Source organism: Sturnus vulgaris, chromosome 3 (genome assembly GCF_052056855.1).
Source record: "Sturnus vulgaris isolate bStuVul1 chromosome 3, bStuVul1.hap1, whole genome shotgun sequence".
NCBI lineage: Eukaryota > Metazoa > Chordata > Aves > Passeriformes > Sturnidae > Sturnus > Sturnus vulgaris.
In genome coordinates, this window is record NC_142245.1 from 41,500,295 (window position 1) to 41,519,661 (window position 19,367).

A 19,367-nucleotide genomic window follows, 5' to 3' on the forward strand; every position below is an offset into this window, starting at 1 on the left:
CAAAAGAGAAAGAGTGCTGGGATAGAGGGATGACATGGGCAGATTCACAGCTGTCTGCCCACCTAAGACAAGTTGGTAGACCCAGTGGTTAGTTGATTCTGTGGTGTGCAGATATGAACTGCAGATATAAACAATCTATAGATTGATGTCATTTACAGCAGATGTTAAAGAATGCAGCATAAAACCATAAATCTTTATAATTAATGGTTCCGTTAAATAATGTGTGTTTTCTGCAATCAACTGAGGAACCCCAGTTTCTTCTTTCATTCTGCATGTGGTTTGATTGTAAAACTATACCAGGTTTAATCCACAGAAAAAATCTGAGGACTTTAGGAATCTTGTTTACATTTATTAAGACTTTATTAATCAAAATAAAAAGAGAAAACATCTAGCTGGTCATCTGCATGAAAGAGTAAAGTCATATAATCTTCCCTTATAAAGGTGAGATGTCAAAGGAGGCTTTTACTCCTAAGACATTTACATTATAATGGCCTTGAAATCTGTTCCTTTACCATCTTTCTGGATAAAGTACACACTGGAATGCCTTTGGAGACACGCCTGTAAGCAGCTGGCCAGTTTGCTTTGCCTCCATCACTGTGACCCTGTTGGATTACATGTATGTTTCCTCGGAATGGGGTCCTCCATTTTCCTTCTTTGTAGCAGTAAGCGTCCCAGGGGAGCTCTTAGCCTCGAGGTATTCCACAGCTCCATACGTCACCATGGACAGCACAAGCACAGACAGTAAAATGTACAGTTTGATGTAGGCTTGCAATTTGGTGCTGTAACCAAAGGCAATGACAAATCCAAGTGATTCCCAGAGACGGTAATTTGCAAAGGCAGCCTCCTTGTGTTTCTCAAATAAAATGCCATAGAGACCTGGAAGGAAGGAAGAAAGGAAGGAAAAACATGTCTTGTGAAGATTAAATCTGCAACCACGTATTTTCTGCAAAGGGAACAAATAGAGCACAATGGGGAAGATAGACACTCCCTCATAAATGCCAGAGAAAGGAAAATACAAACCTTGTCTTAAAAATTGTTGTGCTTCTGTGAATAATAAAAAGTGAAATAACAAAACAAACATGACAAAACAGAGAACACCAGAGAAAAAGGGAACAAAAATGTGAGGAAGCAAGAAAGGATGTGATCTATTGAAGTAAGATAAAGGACTTCTTTTTTCAAACTATTAGCTACAAAAATCAAGGGGTTTGCATTGATGAACAAGTAGGTAAGGAGAAAAAGGAGGCCTTGACCTTGTAGAGTCTCCATGTGTAACTATTGAGAAGCTCATACCAAATCCTTACAGGCTTTCACAACATTGGCCCAGATTTAGTATGCAGACAAGATATGTCTCTCTGAATCAGCCAGGTTTTCAAATTTTTAGCTCCTGGATGGGTTAGCAAATAGAATATCCTTGATGCATACAGAACTTCCAGGCAGCAACTGGAAAACCTACTTGACATAGACACTCAGTTCAACTGATCATCCTAATGCGGTTGTGTTCACTGGAAAGCTCCCAATGAGTTCAGCCAGTTGCACACTCACAGCTGGGATCCAGAGAGGGATTCCAGCCTCCAGGTCTAGTGAAGCACACAGGGAAGAGGAGAGAGCTTGCTTTCCTCTGAGTGCTGACCTAGCACCAGTGGTGATAAAGAACGGGGCATTTACTCTGACTCAGATGCGGTGTGCACAGAGGGAAGGAGAAGAATATAATGAACTTTGACTCTTTTAATCCACTTGTCTAACAACACATTTGTTTTAAATATGTACATTCAGCCAGAAGGCAAAGAGGAATGCAAAGTTTTCTGAAAATCTGATTAGACTCAACTACTCCTTCAGTCTTGTTAAGTGGAGGGAGACTTTATGAAAAAGCTTATGTATCCTGATGACTACAAGAGGACATTTACTGAACTGTTTCAATTTAGACATGATGGAAAATCTCGACAAGTGCATCACAAGATGTACTTAGTTCATTAAACTGGCTGAGTGGAGTGTAGATATGATAGTCCTTCATAGTTTTGCCTAATAAATGAACAAGTACAAGTTGTTCATACTAATTTCCTGATATGCCCAGTGTTATCTTCTGTAAAGATATGAGCAAGGTAAGTTTAATATAGGGAGGTTTCTGATGCTATGGCAGTTCGGTGTCTAAAGATCCTAGTTTTCAGCTGGTACCTATTTGCTATTTTGAACCAAATTGCCTGGATGAGCTTCAGCAGGACCTGTTGGGCTGAGTGAGTGGAGAGGCTGTTAGTTCTGAAATTTCACAATTCACTTCCATGGAAATTATCTTGGTTTTTTGCTACTGCCTGTTTTCCTACTCGTTCCCCTGGTACAAGTAGGTATGGGTATATAACAGGACTATGGGAAATTATTTGAGTCTGGGTTTATAAACTCTTTAGACACATTTATATCCTTTCTAAAGACACAAATCAGCCCAGAAAGAACTTGGTTTTACTGTAGTCCACCTGATAATTCTGTGCTACGCATTTTTTATGCTCGAGTTGTTATGCCCCAGGATGCAATTTTTGTCAGTGGGTAATATCAGTGTCTGTGCTCAAGTGAGATAAGAAAGATCACTACATGCTCTGCAATGAAGTAGCTTTCATTGGAAATAAGCGAGAGCATCCACACATGAACACAAACCTGTCAGGAAAACTTAAGATGAAGTGACTCATCCATTGTGAGCCCACATATCCTCTAGGGGGTACTCGAGTATTAAATATCCACAGCAGCACGAAGCAAACCAAAGAATGCCTTAAGTATGTGGCACTGTGCCATTTATATTCACTGGTTAATCTGCCGAGGCCCAGGCAGCACTTGTGGCAGCTTAGCCAAAGAAGGACCACAGCCCACAGATCTTATCTCAACTCATAATCTTTGAGGCTGGGAATTTTTCATGTGATGTATATCTGTATGAAATTTTGAAGGGGAGAAGACATTTAGTCCTCCATGGGTATGCCAAACTAAAGAGCCTATTCTGGGATGCAGTGTTGTGGGGTAATGTCACTGCACCTCTCTATTAAGGTTTCATGTCATCACTTGATGTTTCACTGTGACAATGTGACAAAGCGAACTTTACATAGTTTTATATATGGGGGTTGTGAAAGAGCTGAGTAAGGTACAGACCAAAAAAAGACACTATGCAAGGAAAAAGAACATTTGGGTGTTTTCCAAGCTAACACAAATGTGAAATTTTCACAAGTATCTTGCAGGAATCTGGGAATGGAGATGACCTGATATAGTGCTGTAAATAGAGATTAATCCTGTCACTTACCTGCAGAGCTCACTCACCATCAAGTAAGCATGAAGCATTGTCCACTGTCTTTGCCTCCTCTAGGGGTTTGGAAACTACAGTCACTTCCCAACCACCTTCTCCAATCTTAAGTCCTCTGTACTTACCCCTTTTTTCCCTACTGTGGGCCTGAGGTCCATTTTTGTCAGTCATGCAGGGACCTTGCTGAGGAAACATGGTCCTCAAGGATGTCTCAAATGTATGTAAATCCTAGAAGAGAGGGTACAAAGCCCAGCTCTTTTCAGTGGTGTCCAAGAAAAGTGGGCAAGAAATGATGGGCATAAATTGAAATACATGAGATTTCTTCTGAATGTCAGGAATTATTTTTTTTACTATGAGGGTGACTGAGCACTGTCACAGGTTGCCCAGAGAGGGTGTGGAACCTCCTTCTCTGAGGACAAAGCTTTCTGGACATGATAGAAGCAGGACAAAGGACTGATCTTTTATCCCAGTGGAAGACTAAGATATGGTTCTTAAGAGTGTTAGGAAGAAGCTTGCAGAGCAGTCAGAGAGACTGTGGCTGTAGAAGCAGGAAATTAATGAACAGCTTTACTTAAGAGAGAGCAAATCCACACTGCTGTTCTCCTCTCATGACCCTGAGTATTAGCAAGAGCATTGATTTAAAATTTTTTACTTAAGGCACAAGCCTCTGGGTAAGGATGTGAGATGATGAGAGGGAGTCCCTTGATGTGTGTACTAGGTCTCCTGTAGGAAATATGAGCTGGAGCTGCTGGAGGGGCAGAGAAGGATGCGGGCTGGTCACTCCCTTGTGTGTAGAGGCAGGGACTCTACGTGTGCTTGAAAGGAGATCACTGGCAGTGCCAGGCAGTGGACTGCCATGTTTTCCATCTGGCTCTCCAGGAGGAACATGACACTTTATCTAGTGGGTGAAATCTTCTATGCCCCTGAAACAACCAAAGGGATCAGAGGAAGGAAAGCCAAGACACATAACCTGATGTGAGCCCAGAGGAGCACTTTCCTCTGAAGTGATTTTGTAATGATGTGATATAATTCCAGCTCATTTTTTTGGCAATGAATTCCATACTTTGCTTATGCATTGTGTGAGAAATATAGTTTATTTTGATTTCTATAAAAGCTTCTGCCTGATAACTTTATCTGGTGCCACTAGTTCTATTATTAAGAGAGACAGTGAATTTCATGTCACCTTCTCCATGCAATTAATTACCTTACTGACTGCTTTCCGTACTTACCTCTTGTCCAGGCTAAAGAGTGCCAACTTTTTAGTCTTCCTTCAAGCAGAAGTGTCCTATAACCTTGCTCCTTTTTATTGCCTACTTATGCCTTATTACATTGAATTATGAATTTTGAAATGGAGTAAATCATAGTTGTATGAAGTTACTTGGCTGCATAATACTATTTTCTGTGGTTTTCTCTTACCTTTTTTTCCCCAATAACTCCTAATAGACAATTTTCTTCTTTTGTTGCTGAGATTGGAGTAAATTTTTGTCCAGATTGCTCTCCTTTATTGCAAAAGACAGACTAAATGTGTAATTCTTCTTAGTTTCTAAATTATTTTAAATACTTATACTCCTCTAGAATATTTGTTCATTACCACATTCTGCAGTATTCTTCTCTCTTCATCTTGGAAAAATTGGTTCAATGAGTATTTTGCATTCTTACTCTCAACTTGTTCTATTTCTTCTGCTTTCCAATGAGTTAACGTATTTCTTTTAGATTCTGTCTTAAAGCCATTATCATTGTTATGCAGCATTGTTTCAGAGATGCAAACATGCAGACCTTTATATCTTGAAAGAATACATTTCATTGTCACCAGGACTTACCATTAGTTTGTGTTTGCCAAACAGCATCAGCTAGGCCCCAGAGAGCAGGGAATACAAAAAACACAGCAAGCTGCTTGGGATGAGGCTTCCACAGCACTAGTGCTATTATACAGGCTGTGTTCGTAACTGTGGCTGTTGATTTAGAAAGAAATAAAGAAGAGAAATACAGATGCAATTATAATCAGGACAGATTGTGGTAGATTGCACTTTTTTATTCTACTTCCAACAAAAGCACAAGGCTATCTTAAAAATCTTTCTGATTCATTGAGCTTTGTGCTGCCTGAGTTGATATCACATGAAATACAAGACAATGCAGGCCTTTGACAGTATCTAATTCAGAATTCTGAGCAGTGTCCTGAGCTGAGAGATCCTCAGTGCTGATATGGTTGTAACCCCAAAGGACACGAACCACTGAGGGGGAGAAGGAACTTCTGAAAGGCTTGCAGTCACCATGTGAGGCATGTGGGAAGGGGGAGCAAACACCCTTCTGTTCTCCTTGCCTTAAATGAGGTTTCCATGTAGTGCCAGGGGGGACAATGAAGGATTTCTAGAGGGTCTGGTGGCTTTGGGTCTTTCTTTTAAAAAGTGGTTTGTAAATGAGTCTCAGATTCTTCCCCCCACAGGTGCACATTCACAGGCTGAGTACAAAGACCACGAAACAGAATTGTGATGCTCAGAGATCTTCCATTTCTAACACTACAGTTTTGGGGGAGATTTAATTGTTTATTGCTACTATTAGGGGTTTTTTTATTTTTTTTTTTTAATCTGAGTTTTATAGACTGAGACACACACCTAGAACAAAGAACGGAATCTTTGAGCTAGCGACCGTAACAGGAAGCACTCTAAATTTCTTGTTCCTTGTCCAGATTAAAAATTTCCTGTGGAGAAAATGCCTAGAATGTCTTGATGCATACTGATCTATTCAGTGATGTTTCTAATAATACAAATTATTGCATAGTGGAAATAAGGTATTAGTCCACTTCAGTATGCATAAGGCATACAGTGGCACAAAAGAAATATTTCTTGGGGTTTTTTTATGCTTCCATGACTCTGTTACTCATTTGAACAATGTTCTCTGGAGGGGGAGATGTTCTTAAATATGCAAATATTTTCTCGAGGCAACAAGAAAATCACTGTCCCATACACATGACCTTAAGTTACTCTAGCCTGACACATGACTTTCTTCTATTTTTCTCCCTATAAAACAAGTAGTAAAAAGGACAGCAGGCCAACCTTTAAAAAGTTCCCTGAAATTTCACTCAAATTTCCAAGTTTCTCATTTCCTGAGACTCAGATCAACACTGATTTGCTTTCACTCTATAAGGGTGAGGAGGTTTCGTCCCAGTGGAGAAATCCTTATTGTAGTGCAAGTCTCAACATCTGCATTGTAAGATCATTTGTCACTGGCTGCATCAGAGCTATAAAGCATCAAAGCTATGGGGCACTTTCTGCATAAATAGAGCCCTCAAAAGCAGGCTGAACCTACATCACCAGCAAAGTGATGTAAGGCGAAAACAGCAATACAGTGCTTAACTGTGAGCTGAGCTGCCTCTCTTCTCATGAATGAGATTGACTTGGGTTTAAATTGATAGCTGACAGCAAGCTACCCATTCGTACGTGCAAAAGGGGGGAGTAATGGATCTGATTACATGTAGTGACCAGCCATTCAAGAAATCTTTACATACCTAATGCAAATAGAAATTTTCTACCCGTGAACTGGGAGATCTTTCCGAAGAGCAGAGAGCAGAGGGAATTTACAGCTGCAAAGCAGATCATCACATAGCCAACGTACTGTATCCCCAGGGCACAGGTCACATATACCTGGAAGAGAAGGGATAGTGGTGCCACATTTAGTTTGATGAAAATATACAGCTGAAGTTCATGGATCTTAGCCTGAGTGTTTGGTAAATAGCCAGCATGGACAAGACACAAAGAGCAAGGACAGAGAGTTTGCTGACAAGTCTCTGGTGCATTAACATAGCTGGCCTTCAGCAGCAACTTTCCTAATCCACTTCCCAATCAGACTGATGCCATACAAACAGAGGAATAACAAGCAGAACAAATCTGAGCACCGCTTGCTGTACAAATAAAACTCCTGGAAGTAACATTAGGAGTTTTCTGCCCTTCCTGTCATAGCTCAAGAGATGAAAATTGACAATTGAGACTATGATCATTACAGAGCAGCTCCCAAAAAAATGAAGAGGACCTCTTCTATAAGAGCATATAACCAGTGGAGGTTGCCATGGAGTGCCCCTTTCAATCCATTCCAACACAACAAGTGCACCCTTCCATCTGATTTATATGCAATGTTTGAAAGCCTTAAGCATCAAAGAAGCAGTTCAGGAAGGTTGCCCTCTTTCTTTGGAGTCTTTCTCAACAAATGCCTGGAGAGCACATCTGCTGTGTGTCTAGGTTTGTCGAGAAGCTGGAGGAGCAGAGGTGGTTTTAATAATTTCAATCTGTCAGGGTCTGGACCTGCTGCAGTAGTGACTGGTGAGGGCTTTCAGCCAGCCATGTTGAGGACTCGCCCTCTTACCGTAAAGGTTGTCAAAATAAAATATGTGGAATGTGTGCTGACTTGCATTTATACAAGCTCTAGGGAAACCAGAAGAGGAAGGAAGATATAAAAGTTTTGCTGGCTTCTGGCTTTTGTCCCAGTTTGTTATTTACAACAAGGTGAAGTGTTTGAACCTGTAGCTCTCTGCTGTGGCTTCCACTGGTGAGTTAAGCTCTCTACTGCATTCTTTTAGAGGCTGTTCCAAGTGACATATTTACTGCTGTTTGAAGATGTCACTCAGAGTTCGTTCATGTAAAAGTGAGCAGTAATTTTGCAATCTACAAATCATCATTAAAAACATCTTCATTTGACAAGTAAATACAGATCAGATGCAATAGTAAGACGCAATGGCACAAAAAAATCAGACAGAAATAGATTTTCATTTTCATCCACACCTTTGTGTAGTCACCAGAAAGAAATCCCTGTTCAAACCCACTGTACATTGTCAGAGGGATTAGAAGACACTGTCTTTTATCTTTAAGATGCCGGAAAGTTGCTAGGAACGTAGACCAAAAGGATGGTGCCTCTAGTTTTTCTTTCTCAGTCTCTGCTTGGTCAGATTTGATCTGGTCCAGAAATATAATAACCAGCAACACAGCTAGCACACCACTAGCTGCAAAAAAACAAAACAAAACAAAACAAAAAGTTCATGAAAAACTGAGGAATGCTGAAAGAATGATGGGAAGTTGCTCGCTGCTGTTATTGTTCTGACTTGGTGCTTAGCTCTCTGTGGATATTTTGGCAGCTGCCTCTGATTCCGCTTCAGCGCAAAGGCCATTTCTGTATAAACAAGAAGGCCTGATCTGCATTCACATCTTCTGCATACAGCTGTGCACTCGCAAATCCCCTCAGCTTAGCTGTGGCTGGCCTGTTGTGACAGCCCCCGGGCCAGCTGCAGAGGGCGATGGCTCACCCTTCCAGGGCACGGGGATGGGGAGCTGGCCAGAAACAGATCCCTCGGGAGCTATCAGAAGGCTTTAAATCAACATGAGAGAGGAGTATTCACTTCCAGTGCCAAGGTTTTCATGGCTAGAAGGGCTCTTCTTTCAAATACATGGAAAGAAAAACAAACGCTGCCTTGAAACCCAGTATATGTCGTGCCTTTTTTTTTCAGCTCAGAACCATGCTTTGAGTATGGAATATGTGCTGTTTTGAAGATGATAGTGAGCAGCTCTAGCTAACTTGAAAAGATGGAAGTTATAGCTTTAAATCCGTAATTTGCTAGCAGAAGCAGCATATAAAAGAATATATAATCAGAAAATGACCATGCATGTATCAGTTTAGATTTGTTGCTTGTGTACTGAATCAAAACAATTTTTTTCATGTTATCAAGAAGATAACCATGTCTAATAATATACATGAGACAACCAGAGATTCACAACTGATTGCTTCATTATGGATGCAGGGCATGATAATGTCTCCTCACTTATGCTGACTAGAATTTCATCCATGGAAAGGACTACAGTTCAGAGTAAGACGAGAACCAGGCACTTCTTTCCATTCACTTTGCTTGTTTAATGTGTTCCTATGTTATGTGTATGGACATTGTCTCTCCTGTGAACTTTTACTATCCAAATACACCACCAGATTTACAATAAATTGCCTCATTTTTTATTACTTACTATTTTTTATCCATGTCTCCAAGAACTTCTCGAGTGTCCTGGTTCCCCACTGTGGCTGAGTTGTAAATTCTTTGTGATTCAAGTCATTATTGGTTCTGCCAGGATTTATTAGTACTTATGGACTAATTGCTGGACTTAAATGGATGAGAGCAGGACATCCACATTTTCAGAAGAAATATATATAACAAACATGTTAAATGAATCAACAGCAATTATAGGAGGTAATGACATGGCTTATTAGTGGTTGGCATGAACATAAATAGAAACATTCACAGTCCTTGAGAAAGTGAAACAGCACAAGAGTTATCCATTATTGTCTCCACCCAAGCTGGGCAAAATAAGTATTCAGCCACCAAATAGAGGACACATTTGAAAAATGTCTGTGAATGAAATATTTAGCCATTTACTTTCCCTCGAGGTAAGAAAAGACATCTCTTTTATTAAGGGCTTAAAAGAAAAACAAAACCCCACTGACACAGGGTCAGGAGACAGCAGGGTTGCATTCACTTTGCATGCACTAAGCCTAAGGGAGTGCTGTATATGTTAGTCATCAAATTTAAATTTAAACTTTACAGACAAACATGCCTTTAGCGGAAAGTCATCAGCTCCAGTACATTCTGGGAGGAGAGTGGGGGAATATTTTTTACACTTTCCCACCAATTAGGAATGGTGACTGGGGACAGAGGAAGGGTTTTCTGCAATGCCCTTGTGCACTGAGAGCTGGCTCTGCCTGGCTCTCATACACTCTGTTGGAGCACATTCTATGCTTCTGTCTCAGCACAGAGAGTACATCCATGTGCAGAGACTGCAAAGGTATTTTGACAGAGCTAAGGTGCACATTGTCTTGCCAGATATTTTCCTTTATCCAGAGAATAACTTCTTTTGAGCAGGGTACTTTTTGGAACTTTGCTCAGTCAGTGAATCCTTGCACATCTATTTGTTCTTTTAATGGCTTCAGCTTCCTTGTCTTTAATTCTTTTCTAGCCTTGTGCAAGGAAGGTCTGTAGCAGCTGTAGTTACTAAATGGGAGATATGCCAATTTGCCTGGCTGAATTTTGGACATGATGCTGGGCTTCAGCTTTATTCCAGGTGAAAAACAGAAAGAATATCTTTCTCCTTTAGACAAAAATTATACAGCTCAGCATAGAGCATTAGAACTATTTAGGAAGGAGCTGTTTATAGCTCTCACATATCTTATTTTTCTTTAGCAAATTGGATTGAAGGAGAAAGTCAGAAACTTAATCTGCAAAGCCATGTTAGATTGCACAGGAACTAGGCTCTCCATCAGTGATACTGATTAAAGATTGTGTGGATTACTCACCAGTATAGACCCCTAGCAGTGTGTAGATTAAGGAGTTGGAGGGTTTTGATGAGCCAGTGGTGTTAGTGGTATCAGTCAGGCAGTTGTATGCTCCACAACATTCCAGGTCTTCTTCTGAGATCTCCACTAATTAAGAACCAAAAGAAAGGCAGGTCAGCGAAGAGATCAGGTAAGTCCACACTATGTGTAAGGATATAAGGATATAAGATATAAGGATATAAGGAATCCAGTGCTTAGTGATTGGGCCTGGTTTAAAGTCTTTCCTGATTAGAGATATTTAACTTCAGAATTCCAGTTTAACACACAAAAATTTGGTTTAAGAGAAAGAGAGACCGAACACTGAATTAATGGTTACATGGGGACAGGGATTGAAGTTTGAGGTGAAAATCTGAATCCAAGCTCAATTTGAAGTATTCAAAATTTTATACATATTTTTACCTCTTAATCATGAGATAGGCCCCTAAGTTTACTCCAGCAATGGGCTGATGGACTTCAGTTCTTACAGCCATCCCGTATTTTCCCTCTCCAGATAATTTCAGTATATGTTATAGGAACAGAAACCACCTCAAGACATTCCTTTATTATTTTATAAATTCAATTTATGATTACTCAGTATCAGTACTCAGTATCGCAGTCCTCCAAGTAGCCTGCTTTTCCTGACTTCATCATTTTACTACTGTCTTTATAGCTTTCTAAGAACACACCTGAAGCTAGCAGTTCAGCCAGGCTTGGAGTAAGACCTTTGCTTTGTGCAGTCCTATCGTTGTTGTGTAGGGAGTATGTCAACCCACAAACACACACGTACTCACACACACTGTGTCACAGCACACAGTGCTCACTTCCTCCAGCACCTTCTTGCTAGAGAATAAATGCTAGCCCAAAGTGGAAGCCTGAATAAACTGTCTGCTGGAGGAGGATGATCCAAACCCCACGCAATAATTTTAGTGCTTTCACTGCAGAATTTGTCTCTGATCCAAGCACAATAAAGGGCAATACAGCTGTACCTTGGCTGATTCCTTAAAGAAGAGCTGATCTGTAATTTTTCAGTTAAAGTTATTGTGTAACTACTGTGTTTTTCCTCATTGCTTCCAATCAAAGCTGCTGTAATGTAAATCAGTTGTCTAACCAGCTTCATAAACAACTTCAGGTTCAACATAAGATGTAGTATTGTAAAGAAAATCATTACCTTATTATAGTCACTGGCTACCACTACAGACCTTCAGCAAAAAAATGGACAAACAGACCTTCAGCAAAATTACCATATGCAAAAGGTGAGCCACGTGTGTGAAGTGTGGAAGTGTGTAAAACAAGTTTTTCATCAGTTTCTGCATCATCTGAAGATGAAGATGCACATGCAATTAGTCATATACAAGCTGCAAGGCAGGGTTTGCACTGCCTTTTAATTCTCTTGAATTAAAACTGTAATATTGATGAGTGAGGAAGGATGACTCTCTTAATTTACACTGATTATTGTCTTCTGTTGTGGTATTACCATATGGTGTAACTTCTCCTTGCTGTGTCTGGATGAAATGATGCAGGCAGTATGTCTAGAGTAGGTAGATGTCTGAATTTTATGCATTTTGATTCTCCAGATACATGCTGTATCTTTCCTACTACTCAGTGAAATTATACATTTTAAGTACAAGAAAATATGAATGGATGCCTTTGCACAGTTCTCAGGGGAGAGAAAAATAATTGCATGACTGGAGATTCTTACCCCCTCGCCCCTGCAAAGAAGTTCCCTCTTGATTAAAGCTGTGTGTCACTGAGAAGACACAGTAGAGAAACTCATGTTATAACTGCTCATCACTGTCTTGAAGATGTGCAAGGCTTTGAGAGCCATTCACAGGAGCACAGCATTTTCAGAAATTCTATGTAATAGATAAAAAATAAGAGCATCTTTAAAATTCGGAGGAACATCCTCAAAAGTAAAGCTAGGAAGGGATTTACAAGACAAAAAACCCCAGTGTTTTATTCCTCTTGTTAAAAATATGTGTGCTGTGAGGCAGAGGAAAGTCAAATGGTTGCAGTCTGTACAGACCCCACAGCTGTACCTCTGCCTCTGCCCTACAAGTGAAATCAGAACAGACCTCCTGAGATATCATGTGGCCCTGGGATCAGGTCAGCAGGGCTCCACTGCATTTGAAAAGGTCTGCCAGCATTCTGCTGGAATGGTGCTTAGGTTTAAAGGAAGTATGATTCTATGTATCACACCTTGTGACAACTACTTTGCCATAAATCCAAAGATTCAAAGATTAAAACCTGATACCTACTTCCTGACATTTAGTTTTAACCTAGTAGCTATTTGAGAACTCTTCAGAGGATAAACTCTGAACTGAGACAGGAAAGAGGTAACTTCTTGCTACTTGTAGTTGCAGTGTATATGGAAAGGTCTCTCCATGTCTGAAGAACAATCCTGTTCTGATTTTGACAGGATGAGGAATGTAGAGGAGACTGCAATGATAAGACACCACAGCATTTTGAATCTCTGAGGTGGCATCCAAATATTAATTTATCTTCACATCTACTCTTTTAGAATTGACATCAATTACATGCATGGGAAATGAGGTCATTGCTGCTGAGTGATTTCTTCAAGCTGCATTGGCATCTGCTGTCTGAGCCTGAGATACAGCACAGGAGCCCTGGCACACAGAAGACCCTGCCAACAGCTACTGCTATTTCTTCTTGACAGTTCTGGATAGCACTCATTTTCAGCAAGCACTAGCAACCAGTCTGACTCGCCTTGAATGCTTAACAGCAAACTAACCCAACACTACAAGCTTTGCAAAAAGGTTGCTTCAGTATTTTGCCTTTTGTTGTGATCCACTTTTAATAGAAGTCAGATGTGAAGGACTGTCACTGCCTGCAGCCCATCTGTGCTTTGCAATACAGGGGTCGAATTCAAACAGAATTCAACAGAGTTCTATGATTTACCTCTTTGTCTGAACTCTCTTTATGGCTGATTTTTGATAGAAAATAGACACTTTCAGAGAGAAATTTATCTCATCTATTTCAGACATCTATCCTCAGATGAGCTAACTCTCATCTGAGGTGCCTGTCTTCACTAACTATGAAAGCTCAGCTGCAGAATTCTACTTCTTATCTATCTAGAACTAGTTGATGTTTATAGAAAGAAGTGCCAAAATTTTAAATACATTTTACCTTTGTTGGAAGATTGGCTAAGTATCAAGGATGAAATAAGATTTCCCCAGATGCCAGAAGACTGAAACACCAGAAAGAAGACTCCAAAGTATTGGTTGATAATGTCTTTTGCATTTTTTCCTGCTTTCTCAGCATATGAAGTGCCAGCAATGGTGAGGTAAGTGCATTTGGCTGACCAGAGTGGTGCTCCTCCTAAGCCCAGGATCACAGAGGTAGGGATTAATGTGTACCTGCCAAAGAACACTTTATTTAGCATAGTTGTCACCATTAGCATAATAATCATTTACCCAAAGATCCAGAGGCAAAAATAGACATCCAAGAAATAGATTTATCCTTTTTATGATACAATAAATCTGTTACATGGAATCAAGAAAAGGCCACCCTGGTGAAGTTTAGGGCGTGCAAGCACATGCAGCTCTGTGCAGGGACTAGGCCTAGGCCAGGCTGGCTACGTCTGTGCTCATGTGCTTTAACTTTTTGTAACTGAGAACTAAATTGCACATGCACTTCAGAAGATGGATATTGACAACTTTCCTCCACAGAGTTGCAACTGTTGTCACTGGAGAGCAGTAGTTGTTTATCCATCCTTGGAAAGAGTGAGGCAGGAGTTAGCCTTTTCCTGTGGTACTCTTCTCCCAGAGCTACTGGCTGGAAGATAGTCTTCCCTTCAACCTTTCCAAAGGTTCCCTAAAAGTCTTCTGACTTTCAAATGAAACTTCTGATTTTTAATTTTTTTTTGCCAAAGGGGAATCTCTGCTACAAACATGAGTTAGAGAAGCAGCTTCAGGTGGGTAGATAGATGCATTCATTCTGACTCTTTGCACATTTTCACCTCTCTTGTCCACCTAAAAGTGAATTTATTTATCTTGGTTTGTTGCAAGTAGCACCTTTTGCACCCAACTTTCTGATCTGCAACACAGAGTCAGAGTAGGAATGGAGAAGAAAAAGAAGAAAGAACTTTGCCCTTACTTATTTTGTTTGAACACAACAGAGAGGGTTAAAGTATTTAAATCGTACCAGCTAGGATAGAAGTTCCCTAAGGAGAAGGTGATGTAGCAGCACATAGAGATGGCAATGGTCCACTTGCAGCCCAGCTTCTTGATGAGGATTGGAGGGAGGAACATGGAGGATAAGATGAGTGCAGCATACAGAACACTTAGGGAAGCAACACCCAGGCCCTCTTCTGAGTTGAGACTGCTCTGCAGGGACAAAAACAGTGATTGAGACAAATTTTATCACAGGTACATATTACTAGGGTGTACAGAGAGTGGCTTTGGGCAGAAATAGAGAGACACAGCGTCTCTGGCTGGGTATTACTGTCTCATTTCCCCAAAACAGCCTGATTATGGACTTGGAATTTTCCTCAAATTGATAGACCATTTATGAAAACATGATACAAAACCAGGTGAGGATTGCTCAGATTCAAAGCTTTGGTAAGTCATTCTTTAGATTATTTGATGTTATTTGAGTTTCTCTTGGAAAGCAAGTTGAATGAAGGATAACCTCTTTTCTTGGCCTTCATTTGTTGTCTCAGGCAGGAATATTCTCAGATGTACATTGCAAGGGCTGGCATAGCAATAGTGGGAGATTCTTTGCTTTAAACTACAGGTCTGATAATTTCTAAGATTTTCAGAGGCCAAGGTCCAAATGTCCTAATAGGCTCACAGCAGCCCTTTGTAGCTGGATGTGATTGATTTACCCACATTTTCACAAAGACAGAATAGCATTTGACTGATTTAACCAGGTCTTATAGTTTAATGCTCAAAATAGTTCTCTTCTTGTCTTGATACTCTGAAAGTTGAAATGAGAGGATCAAGCTTGAAAAATGGGTCCATGCAAACCTAATGAGGTTCAACAAGTCCAAATTCAAGGTGCTACACCTGGGTCAGGGCAATCCAAGACATGAGTACAGACTGGGAGAAGAACTCATTGAGAAGAGCCCTGCAGGAGAGGACTTGACAATTCTGTGGATGAAAAGCTGGACAAGAGTGACAGGGTGTGCTCACAGCCCAGAAGGCCAGGTGCATCCTGGGCTGCATCAAAATAAGTGTGACCAGCAGGGCAAGGGAAGTGATTCTCCCCCTCTACTCTGCTCTGGTGAGTCCCCATCTGAAGCTCTGCATCCAGCTCTTGGGTCCCCGGCATAGGAAGGACATGGACCTGTTGGAGAGGAGGGTCATGATGATCAGAAGGATGGACCACCTCTCCTAGGCAGGCTGAGAGAGTCGGGATTGTTCAGCCAGGACAGAAGAAGACTCCAGGAAGACCTCATTGCAGCCTTTCAGTATTCAAAGGTGGCAGTAAAAAGCAGGGATGTGACTTTCCACAAGGGCAGATAGTGATAGGCTTAGAAAGGGCAACAGTTTTAAACTAAAAGAGAGATTTAGGGTAGATATTAGAACGAAAATCCTTACTGTGGGGGTGGTGAGGCATTGAAACAGGTTGCCCAGAGAGGTTGTGGATACTCCATCCCTGGAGATGTTCAGTCTCAGGCTGGATGGGGCTTTGAGCAACTTGGTCTAGTGGAAGGTGTCCTTGCCCACAGCAGAGGGTTGGAACGAGATGATCTTCAAGGTCCTTTCCATCCAAATCATTCTGCAATTCTATGCTGCTTAGTAATGTTTTCCTGATTGTTTTGATTAATAAGTGATGTGATTCAGTGTGATTTTGGAAGGGGGACTGGATGCTGAGGGTGTGGCACTGGAGAGTGCTGTAGGGGAATGAAGCTGTCGGTGGCTCCATGGAACACTTTCCAAGGCTGCAGTGGCTGTGCAGTCGGGCCAAGCAGGACCATGGTGGCAGTCATGAAGCACGCTTGGAGACAACCAGGTACCAGGACAGGGAAGTGAGGACACTCTCTGTTAGAGCAGTGTCAATGTGTTTGAAAGTTGGAATGGTTGTTTTGTAAACAGGCAAAGAGGATTCCTGATCTCAGAAGTCTTATTTTTGAAACATCACATGCCTAGTTTTGTCAGCTACAACTTCCAAAAATTAGAAGCCAGGCTTCCAAAATCATATGGTTTTTACTCTCTGGGTTTGTTCTATTTTGGTTTTTTTTCTGAGTTGTTTGGGTTGGTTTGAGTTTTTGGTTTTGGTTTTTTTTTTTTGGTTTTTTGGTTTTTTGTTTTTTTGTGGTGGGGGGTGCTTTTGGGTAGTGGAATATTGAAATGAATTATGAAAATTTTTGACATTGCAGTACTTACAGGTTCACAGATTCACAGAGTATTCAGGGTTAGAAGGGACCCACAGGATCATCAAGTCCACCTCTTAAGTAAATGGCCTGTATGGGCATTGAACCATTGAAACCACAACCTTGGTGTCATTAGCACCATGGTCTAACTTTCATCTTTCAGATGGTGGGATTGACTTGCAGCTTCTAGGGTTTATCTTCCCCTGCCTCATTATTCTCCCCAGCTCATAATACCTCCATCCAGTTTTGGGATTGCTTTTGCAGAACATCCCTGAGTTCAGAATCTGACTCTGCCAGCAAAGAAAAGCTGTTCAAGGAGAGAAGAGAGGTGTATGGAACAAGGAGGGACCTTTTCCTGAAATGAGGTCAACCCCTTGTTATTGCAAACAAGTTCATCATGTTATGTATCAAGTTCCACCTTTAAGGCATACACATTCCCACACTGGTGGGAAAATTCAATCCAGTTGATCTGATCATATGTTAATATCCTGCCTAAAGTTGCTCATCAATGTCTTCTATTCATTTATCAGCCGTTAGACCAGCAGAGCCTTCTAGGCTGAGAAGTTTCTCCTTGTGTTTATCTACTCAGAAGCATTCAGAGACAGCAACAGTAACACTCAGTCTTTTACTTTGGATAAACAAGTGAGCTCTAATAGTAACCTGAGTATTCAAGTCATTCTGGAAACCCATCTCTTCTACCGTGTTTTAGGATGTTAATGCCAGTACAAGCCACAACTGCCTTATTAAAAATAACATTTTTTACTATTATGTCATATCATGATCCCAGAAATTACTGTATTATTTTATGCTTACATTATTTCATGGTTTGGGGATAACTTTTAATTATTTTACATTGCTGTACAATAATAATTATTATAAAATCATAATAATATAGAAATATTCAAAACAAACCCTTTCCAGAAACTGAATTTATTTTTGATTTTGAAATATCTTCATTTGAGAAAAGTCATCTCAGGTTAATTTTGTTTTCTGTTTCCATTGAAACAAGTTTTGTGGATCTAAAGTAGTAGCATGACACAAGTATGTGAGCTATTTGAGAAATACTAGATTAAAAGATTTAATAAATGCTGTGGATCTGGGTGAGGAATATTAACCTGCAGCAAGTTAATGTCCTAACCCACCTCATAAAAATACTGTGCATGCCTTCCTCACAGAGACCATGGAACGAGTGATGTGTTTCACACTACCAGTTGGCCTGATGCCCTTCCAGACCAGCCATCCTGATAACCAATGGGAGATGCCCCACTTACCTGTAGACTCTGGAGTCCTCCATAAGCAGTAAAGAGAAGCAAAAATCCAAAAGAAATGACCAAAACATTCTTAAGATTCCTTTCCATGTTGATTCATAGAAGACAAAAGTTCTGCCAGTAGGCAAAGCTGATCCAATTATTCCAGGGGATGATTTGAGTTGGAGAAAAACAGCTTGTTGGAAAAGGTCACTTTTTTCTGTGTTTATAGAGAAGAGATATGTTAATTATTTGAGGACTGGCCAGTGAACTTTACTTTTAGTAATACTGAAAGCTGCTTATGGAATTGTTACTCATTCACCTGTTGTGACTTGGGCAATAGCCAGCAGTCCCAAGGGCATCTATCGTGTTTTATTAGAGAGGTATATAAGTCTCTTGCAACATTTGCACCTATTTGAGTATTGAAGTCATATATTATATTGCTCTCTGCAATGATCATAGCAGAAGAAAAAAAATTGCAAGCTGTGAAATCACTTTCTGTCATAAAGATACACAAAGGACACAAAGGACACAAAGGACACAAAGGACACAAATATTCACAAAGGACAAAGATTAAACACTGTACTGAAACCTATATCAGGCCTATTGCTTAACTGTGGTTACAAAAGCGTGCTAGGAAATGAGGTTGTGCTACAGCTCTGTCTGCATACACCAGCTCCATGGCTGCACAGCACAGAATCCCAAGGCTGCTGGAAGCTTGGCAAGCAGGACAGCCTTCATTCATGGGGAACCTCGGGACTTTGATCCCTCAAGCTTACCAAGTCATACTCATGAAAATGACTTTTCCCAGTCAGAAGCCAAAAAAAGAAAGGCGGATTGAGCAGGTAACTGGACAAACAAGTTCCCCTCCTCTTCTCTGGCCCTAAGACTGGCAGGGTGAACGGATCTGTCACCTGTGGGAGAGGAGGGATTTGAACCTGGGAGCAAAGGGGAATCCAAAAATGTCCATGCTATGATGTAAACAGGTCTGTAGCGTGGTGTCCACAGTGCCCATTGGGAATACACAGCTAAGACTTAGTCTAAATCCCACTAGATGGCACAATTTTGCTTCCCACAGGGACATTCACAGGTGAGGGGAGGAAGCTGTAAAGCATAAATTAATTTAAAACATTTAAGAGGTCACAGCCAGTTTCTGATTTGGAGAGCATTGCAT

General features: G+C 40.7%; 2 protein-coding genes across 4 annotated transcripts in view; one reads left to right on the forward strand and one right to left on the reverse strand.

Moving 5' to 3' along the window:
- The window catches only part of LOC106852046 (uncharacterized), an 82,057-nt gene that overhangs the window by 26,463 nt on the left and 36,227 nt on the right, over positions 1-19,367 (forward strand). The gene's annotated exons all lie outside the window — the stretch shown is intronic.
- Positions 345-18,304, reverse strand: UNC93A (unc-93 homolog A). 2 transcript variants are annotated; one of them, XM_088161428.1, is made up of 9 exons: positions 18,218-18,285; positions 16,506-16,614; positions 14,774-14,955; positions 13,757-13,986; positions 10,595-10,720; positions 8,047-8,264; positions 6,780-6,915; positions 5,095-5,226; positions 345-876 (listed from the first exon to the last, which is right to left on the reverse strand). In XM_088161428.1, the coding sequence occupies exons 1-9, from the start codon at positions 18,283-18,285 to the stop codon at positions 611-613; spliced, it is 1,467 nt and encodes a 488-aa protein (XP_088017554.1). In that variant the 3' UTR covers positions 345-610. The 2 variants fall into 2 exon arrangements, with proteins under 2 accessions (XP_088017554.1, XP_014731244.1); XM_014875758.2 differs by lacking the exon at positions 16,506-16,614 and having other exon boundaries at positions 18,218-18,304.

Bases quoted from the DNA above. Each gene is read 5' to 3' on its own strand.
- UNC93A (XM_088161428.1), bottom strand. From the start codon at position 18,285: ATGTTTTGGTCATTTCTTTTGGATTTTTGCTTCTCTTTACTGCTTATG. The intron at 8,265-10,594 runs GTGAGTAATCCA...GTTTTTTTGCAG, and splicing joins ACTGCTAGGGGTCTATACTG to CTAGTGGTGTGCTAGCTGTG. The intron at 877-5,094 runs GTAAGTCCTGGT...CCTTCCTTCCAG, and splicing joins TTGGCAAACACAAACTAATG to GTCTCTATGGCATTTTATTT.